This window comes from Mya arenaria, chromosome 9, assembly GCF_026914265.1.
Source record: "Mya arenaria isolate MELC-2E11 chromosome 9, ASM2691426v1".
Taxonomy (NCBI): Eukaryota; Metazoa; Mollusca; class Bivalvia; order Myida; family Myidae; genus Mya; species Mya arenaria.
Window position 1 is genome coordinate 43,817,008 of NC_069130.1, and position 10,862 is coordinate 43,827,869.

At 34.0% G+C, this 10,862-nt stretch overlaps 1 protein-coding gene across 1 annotated transcript; it reads left to right on the forward strand.

Moving 5' to 3' along the window:
• The first annotated feature begins 3,250 nt into the window (after positions 1-3,250).
• LOC128246066 (uncharacterized) lies at positions 3,251-10,266 on the forward strand. The gene is made up of 8 exons (XM_052964273.1): positions 3,251-3,482; positions 3,748-3,905; positions 4,584-4,730; positions 5,627-5,737; positions 6,027-6,273; positions 8,099-8,329; positions 9,234-9,238; positions 10,240-10,266. The coding sequence occupies exons 1-8, from the start codon at positions 3,251-3,253 to the stop codon at positions 10,264-10,266; spliced, it is 1,158 nt and encodes a 385-aa protein (XP_052820233.1).
• The last annotated feature ends 596 nt before the right edge of the window (positions 10,267-10,862 follow it).

Here is a 10,862-nt window from a genome sequence, read left to right on the forward strand (position 1 = left end):
GTTCGGGCGACCACTTTGTGACTTTATTTTTTCTATAAAATATTGTCTAATATATATTCATCAACATAATTAATGCGACTTTAAAAAGGGTAAAACATATACAGTCTTGAATCATAGAATGCTGTAATGTGATAAAATGAGTTGAGTCTGAGATGGAGATTTTAAATAAATATTTTCGTGATATTGTGACCATGTTTTTTTATGGAATGATTTAATGATACGCACAATTGACGTAGCAGTAAAATTGTGGTTAAAAAGGTTGTTTTAAGTTTACATTATACATTGTTTATATAGTTTGTGCAAAAAGTAAAATTTGATCGTCAAAATTAGTGATCCTCTTTGGACTTTAAAAGATTGTTAAAAACTCTTCATTTTTTAAAACATATGAGGCGAAAATGTCCTCACTTCTTTTTTTTGTGCACTAAGATACAACGTAAGTACGAGTGTGTAAATAATCTAATCCAGAAATGCTGCAATTAAAAAAACCTATGTTTGGCATTTAGCGTAATGGTAAACCAGACGCCATCATAGGTAGAAGGCTTTTAAATCTTTCAACCATGCGATGATGTTTGATATAACTATGTTAAAAGCGTTTGTTTACATTTTTTATGTTATTGTTTATAGATAAGACAGCTTTCTGTTGTTGTGTTTTGATTATCTTACTTGTTTTGGATGTATTTTGAGGGAACACTTGAATAAGAAAAAAAACCTTCAACAACAGCAGCAGCAGCATGAGCAGCAGCAGCAGCAGCAGCATTAGCAGCAGTAGTAGTAGTAGTAGTAGTAGTAGTAGTAGTAGTAGTAGTAGTAGTAGTAGTAGTAGTAGTAGTAGTAGTAGTGTAAACAAAGTGTTGAAATAAGCAATGCAATAAATGTATCTGTTTAGTACGGAAGGTATATGATATTCCTTTAATATTTAGACATGAAGACATGTTTCGGTCAACAGAACATACCAACGTCATACGCAGCATGGCCATGCCTTCCGTTGGTATAAAGCTTACCATGTTACGAACTTTCAGTGGACATATAAAGCTGAGTTAGTAAACTCTTAAACTATGTAATCATTTCAAAATCATTAATCCGGATTAACCTATTAACACGAATAGCCATTTAAATTCCGACACCTTTCGATTTACAAAGATCAATCGCGTACTTTTATAATTAAAATAAATGTATTTTGTACTGTATGGTTATAAATAATACTAAATGCCGGTTGAACTTTGATGGCTTTAAATAATGGCGTAAGTTTTCAAATTTCCTACATTTCTTTCTTAAAATACTGAAGATGATGTTATGTATGTTTTTGTTTTAATATTGATATGTTACTTTCCTTTTGTTAGTGATTGTCTTTTAATTTTATTGTCTTTTCGCTGTTTATAACTCATTAACAATCAAGAATATGTCTTTTTCGCTGTAATTCACCAACATACAAGCACATTATGTTGCTCTATGTTATTCATTAACATCTAGCATATGGTATTCTCTGCTCTGCTAAAAAAATCAACGCACATTGTGTTTTTTATGCTCTTCGGAATTCATAAATAATCAAAGAATATTGTGTTTTTATGCTCTACGGAATTCATAAACAATCAAAGCATACTGTGTTTTTATGCTCTACGGAATTCATTATCAATCAAAGCGTATTGTGTTTTTATGCTCTACGCAATTCTTAAACAATCAAAGCATACTGTGTTTTTATGCTCTACGGAATTCATTATCAATCAAAGCATATTGTGTTTTTATGCTCTACGCAATTCTTAAACAATCAAAGCATATTGTGTTTTTATGCTCTACGGAATTCATTATCAAACAAAGCATATTGTGTTTTATATGCTCTTCGGAATTCATTATCAAACAAAGCATATTGTGTTTTTATGCTCTACGGAATTCATTATTAAACAAAGCATATTGTGTTTTTTATGCTCTTCGGAATTCATAAACAATCAAAGCATATTGTGTTTTTTATGCTTTACGGAATTCATAAACAATCAGGCATTTGTGTTTTATATGCTCTACGGAGTTCATAAACAATCAGGCATATGGTCTTTTACTCTCCTTGTTATTCATTAACAACCACGAGTATTGCCTATTTCTCTCTATATAATTCATTAACAATCAAGTATATTGCACCGATTAATAACTCCGTGTACGTTTTACTAGGTCAAACTTATTGTAAGTATAAAAAATACATATATAATTTGCATAGAAAATGATCTAAGTATTTTATAAGATTTCAAGTTGAGAACATTTCTGTCTTAATTTAGGACATCTTCACATGACTTGCTGATTGAAACTGGTCGATGCTCAGATATAAAATGGCATCATTCCCAGTGTCTATACCTGTCCACATGGTAATCTACGTGTTAAATGCTACGTCGTATGATGACTTCAAACATAGACAACTTATTTTTCTTCGACATTTTAAATACAAACAAAGGGCAGTCTATTCCATTGAGAACAGCCTTCGTTTTATTATTCGACAAACCTGTTTCCAAAATAATGTTTTGACACTGCTCAATCAGGTGGCCGTTTTGTGAAAAGGTTTTCGAAGCGTTTTAAGAAAATTAACTCTCAATCAAACTCTAGTTTGAGACCGAAGGCGGGGCTATGTAAGCGGCGTAGATTGCGCTATGTTTCATGAATATGGTGAATAAAGAGTAAAGTTATTTCTGTTTAAATTCTTCATTTGAGGCAAGAATTGCCTTCCGACGTAGTATATATGACGTAATTTATCACGTGGTATACACACACTGATTCCTTGCAATTCATTAAAAAACAAGAACATTTAACAATTACAATTAAAGCTTTTCCAATCCAATGTCAACTCATTCTAAACTTTATTCCCAAGCATATCCACATAGTTATTCCAATTGTTGTTTTTTGTGCTTTATGTAATTCATAAACAATGAAGCGTATTGTCTTTTGCTCTTGATACACTTATTTAAATTCCTGAAATTGATGTCACCATTGATATGCTACAATTCCAACATCGAGGGGTTTAAATTGTTGGAAAGTTTCTGAGCTACATTAAAGATTTAAGCAGATTCTAGAATCTTTCCGCAGTCACCCCCGATAAATTTGTGTTAATAAAAGCTTTGAACATTGTGTTTTTTATCAACTGTTTGTATTATATTACATAAGTATTTTATCTTTCATAAGTATATTTTAAACCTTTCACATTTTGGTTTCACACACAAACGTTTTCCCTTAAACGATTCCATATTTTTACAGGGTATAAACTGATGCCATCATGACAAACACGTGCTTTAAGGTGTTTCCATTGGTAACAGTTCTGTTGCTGTTTTGCCATGCGCAGTGGTCCAATGCGCAGACTGGTCCATCAGGGTGCACATATTCTGATGACGTATTTACATGTGACTACAGCACTATGACGTCATCAGAAAGGCCGATTGATTACAGCGGGTTTTCCATTGCTCCACAGACGTTAATTGTCAACATCAACGGATTTCTGCCAGACTCGTGTAAACCATTTTGCCTTCTTAGATATTTTATATCGCGATCAAAATAGAAAATAATGTCTTAAAGTCCAGAGTACATTTTCGATAATTCAATGAGATGTTATCAACCCACGGTTACCAAGATGTCAAGCGTCATTCCAGTTTTAGTACTCTAAATTATAGCTGTCCTAAAAGCTATATTTAATGCAATTAAAAGCTATAGAATTCACATTTTTTAATTAATTAATGTTATTGTGCATGCAACATTGGCAGTCACTTTTTTAAACAGCGGACGGGCGCACGTTTTCTACTGGCTTCTCCGGAATCGACACTTCTGGTTTCGATGCCAACCTTCCGGCCGCGCTGACAATTGACTGCGAAAGGGGTGGCAGCGCCTTCATTTCTGCCGGAGCTATTTATGATATGGATTATGTGCAGAGATTTACTGTAAGTATTCTTGTATTAGACCTAACCGTGTAAACTACTCAAAAAAGTCTCTTGATGTATTTGAGTCCAAGTCGCTTAAAGTCGACAGTAGATTTGCTCATCGCAAAAAAGTAGTAGTTTAATGTAACCAAAAGTTATAAATATAAATAAGCGTTTGTGGGTATGAAATTTAGACCTGTTTCTCTATTTTAAGGTATGATATTAGAGGTAGACATTTAGACCTGCGCAGTATAATAATGGGTGCATTAATTAGTCTTATTCAGTTAAAGATGCACCATTTTTAATACATATCAACCAGTAGAATGCGAAATTTGACCCAACTAGTACTTCTAATTTTGTTGTACTTTGACGGTCGAGTTTTCATTAACAAATATTGTACTTGTTACAAAAATAGTAACGGAATATTTTCTTGAGTACACGACTTGTTTGTAAAAATGTGACGGTCGAGTTTTCATTACCAAACATTGTATTTGTTACAACAAATAGTAATGGAATATTTTCTGGAGTACACGATCTGTTTATAAATACGTAGCAGAATAACTGACCTAGCCATTATTAAAATAACTTCATACATATTTTATTGTTGTTGTTGTTGTTGTTGTTGTTGTTGATGTTGATGTTTTATATATTGTTGTTGTTGCATAAATGTGTTGTTGTTGTATGCTTTTTTTCATACAGGTCAGAAACTGTGATATTTTCAATTTCGCATCTGACACAGTTGATGGGTTTGGACAGTTGGATTATTTCGCGATCCATGGGGGAAGCATCACTTCAATCGACGTCGGCGCGTTTGGTGGGTTGAGCGTGGAAAAACTCAACCAAACGGTATGTTTAGTAGGGTAGTTTTAGCTCAATTAAAAGTTGCTGCAATACAACCGAATTTGAAGCTAATGAAATTGCAGATAGGCAATCATTACCTTCTAGACTTAATCATTACTTTCGCGTGTATTTAATCAGTATAAATTAATAATAGAAATGACCTCTTTGTTAAAATCTAAAATTCACTAACAAATCTTTGCATCCTAATGATGGATTGCTTACCTTGAATTATGAATATATATAACAAAAACATATTCCTGTATAATTTTATCTGACGATCTATGCTCTTTAAAGCTGCACTCTCATAGATGAAACGTTTTGACAACTTTTATAAATTTTGACTTGGAATGAGCCAATTTATGCGGAAATGCATGTAAACAAGTTATATAAGACTGCTGACAAAAATATATCCTATATTTTTAAATTTAAGTTCAATAATTGATGTTTTATGCATTTTCCTTAAACCGTTAGTAACGCTTTCACCATAACACCAATTTTCGAACAAAAATATGAAAATCAGCGATCTGATCTTTTGTCAGCAGTCTTTTAACACTGGTTTGCAGATATTTACGCAAACACTAAGTGTTAACGCCGATGTCTCCGCCAATCAGATCCACGGACAGATTATGGTTAAATCAAATAGAAAGCTTCCGGCGAAAATGACTACCAAAGTTTCATTCAGTCAATTCAGCGACTCGTGCAAGCTATCTTGTGTAGAGACATTTCGCGCCGACACTAAAACCGGCTCTCTTTCCTCAGAAGCTTTCCAAAAGGTTAACTTCGGCGACTCCATGACGGAGATATGAGTCGAAACACTAATTGTTAGTGACGTTTGGCATATTTGTTCAATATCAATACAGTTCAGTATCAATACGGTCGGTTGCTTAATGGTATTATTTTAGTTCCCGCGACAACACGGACACTTCGAAATCCAGTACTCCAAGTTTACCAGTGGCAGTTTGACTGTTGGTCTTCTGTATGACTTTGCAGAACTCAACTCAGTTGCAATAAGGGTAATGTATTCACGTAATATGAGGCTGAAATGCCCGTTCTTCTGCCTTTTATTTCCCCCTATTTTGGCCTCAAATATGAAGCTTAAATATATTCTGTAGGAAGTAACTTTTTTTTGTCATTTACTATCTCTATTTGTCCCAATATCAAACACATTTTGTCTTATTTAGTAATGTATCCAAGGAATTCAAAAGTTATTAATAAGACAAGTGTGTTTTATTTATAATGTTTTGAATAATGCCTAACAGACAAGAGAAAAACATACCAACCGATGACTGCTATTAATTTCAGGGCGGAAATGTATCAGCGATATCAGCCGACACATTCCGATACAACACGAAGTTGACCATGATAGACATAAGCGACAATACATTCACCTCTCTCCCATCCAGCGTTTTTGATGGCCTTGACCTTTTGTCAGATGTCAAGGTCTATAATATTGACTGGGAATGCACTTGTGACAACCTTGCTTGGCTGGCGTACACGTATGCGGAAAATATTACGCTGTTTGGGGATTTTGCCTGTGCCAATGTTGAAGGTAAACAAAAGGTTCGGTTGCGAAATAGGATTCACTTCGTATTATGAATTAGGTATTAGTAACTGCATACACACAACCTGTGTTATTGAAAATAATGCACGGGAACTTTAGTGCAAGTGTATATATTTAGACACAAGGGTTTTGGGTGACGTTTCTGAAGGTGAACATTTTGTTAAGAGCAATGTTCAATAACTATCGTGCGGTGTGAGTAAATACCGTTGTAATTCATCCGTGAAATAATTATTAAACAGTTAAGCGCTGTCTCCTTTTAATTGTTCCGATAAAGGACTTAACGAATAACGAAAACGAATCAGACATTTACATACATAGTACACTGGCTTTTATTGGTTAAACAAATAGAAGACACATTTCTCTTTGCGTTTGATATGATAGAAGCTATTGATAACGTTGGTCTTTTTTATAGTCACGATAGTATCATATTATTTAGAATACAAATGTATCTATTCTTATTAAGGCAACTATAATTTAATTGCTAGATTTTCATCCTTGCCCACACTTTTTTCAACCCTTAAATTGCATTGACTTACATGAAAATGTTTAGCTGGGGTCTGTATTTGCGTGTAGGTCCAGTACTCTCCAGAAACGGCGTGTATTCATACCAGCTGGTGTCGAGGGGGTGTTAAACGGGGTTCCCGTGTGATATTGCTAAATATTGACATCACATAATTTGTAAAATTTGCTAATAACTCTTAACAAGGGAGATTCTTTCTTTTTTGTTATCGGCTGTTTCATTGGTCAAAAATGCTTATGAATATTCAAGCTTTACGAAGTTCCGCTAGCCAAATTGCCAAGGGTATCACATACAAAGTGTAGGTTCTGATAAAGCTGGTGTGACAGGGAGAGGAATAATCAGACAAGTTTCCGTTGTTTTGTAGGCACGACAGGTCCGAAGTATTATGCCGATAATTGCATTACAAATGATGTGTGCGGCGACAGCTCAGGTACGTTTATTTAATTTTTAAAATAGGTTTCCAGGCTCTTTCGTGACATCATGTCAAAAAAGCACATACAAATATAATGAAATACACTATACAGCCGAACCCCGTTGGCTCGAACTCCTATGGACCGGCGAAAATACTTCGAGCCTCGGAAACTTCGAGCCAAGCGGGAATTATTACCGTCAGTATAAAGAAATGGGTCCTTAACATCAAGTTCGAGCCAACAAAGAATTCGAGCCAAACGAGTTCGAGCCAACGGGGTTCGACTGTACTTCATTTAACGGGGATTCAGTTGAGTACAAATTGCATTAGATATATAGTCACTTTACTTACTTATACAGAAACAAATGTATACGATCGCCATGCTGTAATTCCTTATATATAGTTATAATTTCTCAAATCGGCATAGTGTGGTCAATTAGTTTTGTCGACAAAATAGAATCTTTTCTTCAGGTTAATGAGTGAACAGTCAAGCATTGATTGCTTCTACTTAGAAAGATATTTACATTATTTTGTATTCAGGAAGTTTATTTAATCATTATTTATCACGATTTGTTTGAATATTATTCTGATTAAAAATATATCACCGGAAAGGCACAGTAAATTATTGAATGTATTGTCGGGAACTGACACAAGCTTGTTTATATATTGTTGTAAGACTTTTAAGTAAAATTGCAAAAGAAATTTCAGGAAATATTTCACCTTTTATTCCTTTTTAAAATTCGTTTAACCCATTATTACCTCAAAACATATTGCAAACGAAGAATGATTTGTATATCTCCTACAAACATTATAGCCCACACTCCTCCACTGATTATCAGAACGGTATTTAGTAGTATTAAATTAATTACTTTCTTACAAAACAGGCATAGCTATTGGAGATTCTTGTCAAAATGTTCTCGGAATCATCATTCTTAGTATCACGATTATCTCCCTTGGCTTGGTGATGACTGCGCTTGCTCTCGCCATCTTGACTGCCAGACAAGCGCCCGCAGGACCCGATCAGGAGGCTGAACCTGTTGCTGAGATTGACAAAGTTGAGGATCTAAGCAAACCCGCTGGAAACAAGAACGCCGTAGTTGCTAAAGGAGCCCGAGGTATGTATACACATCATACGATAATGGAATACAGACTTCAAGCACGATTTTGATTATGATTCCCAGTCGAAAATGCAATCAATGGGCTGTCTCAAACGTGTCGATGTTGTGAGACAAGGGATTTGTAACGTAATTTATTGTAATGCAGTCATATGTTATTATTTATTTACACAATATTCATATTTAGCCACAAGCGCAGCAGCCAATTGTATAAATTTTGATATTAAGTTGTCTATATCTTTGATTTAGTACATCTATTAGTGCGATCGTGTTATTCATTGTGTCCTTATATTTTATATTCAACACTAGGTCCAGGTGCAACAACGAATACAAAAGGTAAGACATATTATTTATTTTTTTGTTCTAACAGAAGGACTCAGATGATGAATAGCACTTTTTGTACTGTGGGCGTTAAAATTAGTGTGTGATTTAAACTTTTGACAGTAAACATCCTTATCTGAATGCGTGTATGATTCAGTGGCATACGCAACGCTCTTACTTCACTAGTACAGTAATCAAATGACCATGGGTAGATTTCACCTCCACTCGTCTTGAATAATTGAAATGTTATAAAACATTTGCGTTTGTCTTGTCTAATATTTTCCTTTTTAACTTGGTAACAGCGTTTCATGTTATATCGAACAAAACAAGAAAAGAGAGAAACACACACCGCGAGATCACACTCTTCCCTCTTTATGATCAGGTTCGACCAAGGGCTAGTTCGCACTATTTGCCTGCATTTGTTGACCTTGAATCATTTCTGGCATTCAAGTTATATTTGTGTCACGTTTTATCAATACCATTTTCACAGGGAATACCGGGCAAAACAATTGTGTTTGATACATAGCTTGCTTTTTAATATATCGGTTCACGGTACAATTATTTTATGTTTATTTCATTTTAGGTGCTGTAAGAAACGGCGTTCAGAACAACAAAAAACGTTAACGTACAGCACCCAGCAATCTTTGTTTGATATTTATTTAATAAATTGCTGCTGTATTTCTTATTTTACTTTTATGTGTGTGTTATTTTTCTTTTAATACCGGTTTCACGTAGCAATGGGCCGACTTTTAATAACTTTGTTAAAATGTTAACAACATTATTTTTAAAGATATTTTTGTTAACTTTTACATGTCAAATAATTGATGAAGTGCTCATAAATTTAAATGAAACAAGCACAGTTGAAAAAGATGTCACAAAGCTTTATACAAGTACTGCAGATCATAAATATATCCGCAATAAAGATAAAGATAAGAAAGTTTACAAGAATCTTGAACAAAGTCCAAACAATTGTCCAAACATCATAATAATAGTATTGGGCTATATGACTTTTTTACTTTTTTGGAATGAAAAATAATCTTTTTTTGAAACTTTTTTTTGCGAAAAATAGTCGACATACAGCAGCATTACAGTTAAGACAGGTTTGAGAATAAGCCTTGTTTAGTAGCTTGTAACGACAAGTATATGGGTTTTATAAGGATTTAATATGATGTAATGCCGCTTACAATTATTGTATGGACGCTACAGATCCATGTTCTCGTTGGCATAAACGGACCTGGGCGCATGTGAGTTTTGTTCTTGGGTTCACCGGTTTCCTCCACAACTTAAGATCACACCCTAGTCTCGCCCAACACCGTGCCAACGAGAGTAACGTAAAAAACTTTATTCACAATCTTTGTAAAAAAATAATTTACACACCAAAGAGTATTGCTTTCTGATAATATATATGTAAGTAAAATAATTTATTTTACTGAAATCAAATCTGAAATTGCTTATTTTGCAATATTTAAAGCCCTATAAAGATTGTATTGAAATACTTTTTTTTCGCATGATTTTATTTTCTTCTTTAGAATGAACGCAACATTAAGTTATGTTTAATTAAATGATATGTATATGTTGCATGCCATTAGGTGCGAGCAGGCAAGGCACAAGACTAGGACCCAGACAACACCGAAAGCGAGACGCAAAACGTACACACCATACAGACATATTCTGAAAAGATTATTTGATCCAATCTAATATACTCATTAAATTATTATCTTTTTAAAACGGACACTAACACAACTTTTTCGGCAAGGTATAATCACACTTATATCAAAACCTGATGTAAAATTAGAAAATCTTTCCAATGTGAGACGGATCAGTCTGTTAAATAGTGTTTATTGAATAGCAAAGAAAGCACTAGCTAATAGAATAATAAAGCTTTTTACTAAGAGCAAACAGGAAAGGAAGAGGCATTAGTGAAAAATTTCGACTTACCATAAAAGAAATGCAATATCTTAAAGAAAACCAACGGCTTGGTCTCCTATTTTTTGCCGACTTTCAAAGACGCATTTGATAGTATTGATCATTCCTTTGACAGTCGGCACACATTCAATTTTGGCACGTATATTATACAATTGACTAATTTTTTCTATACAGACATGCAAAGTGTAACAATAAGCAATGTCTATATGTTGGAGGCCTTCCTAATTGAAAAAGTAGTATGCCAAGGATGTCCACTCTCTTCCATTTTATTTATCATTTGTCTACA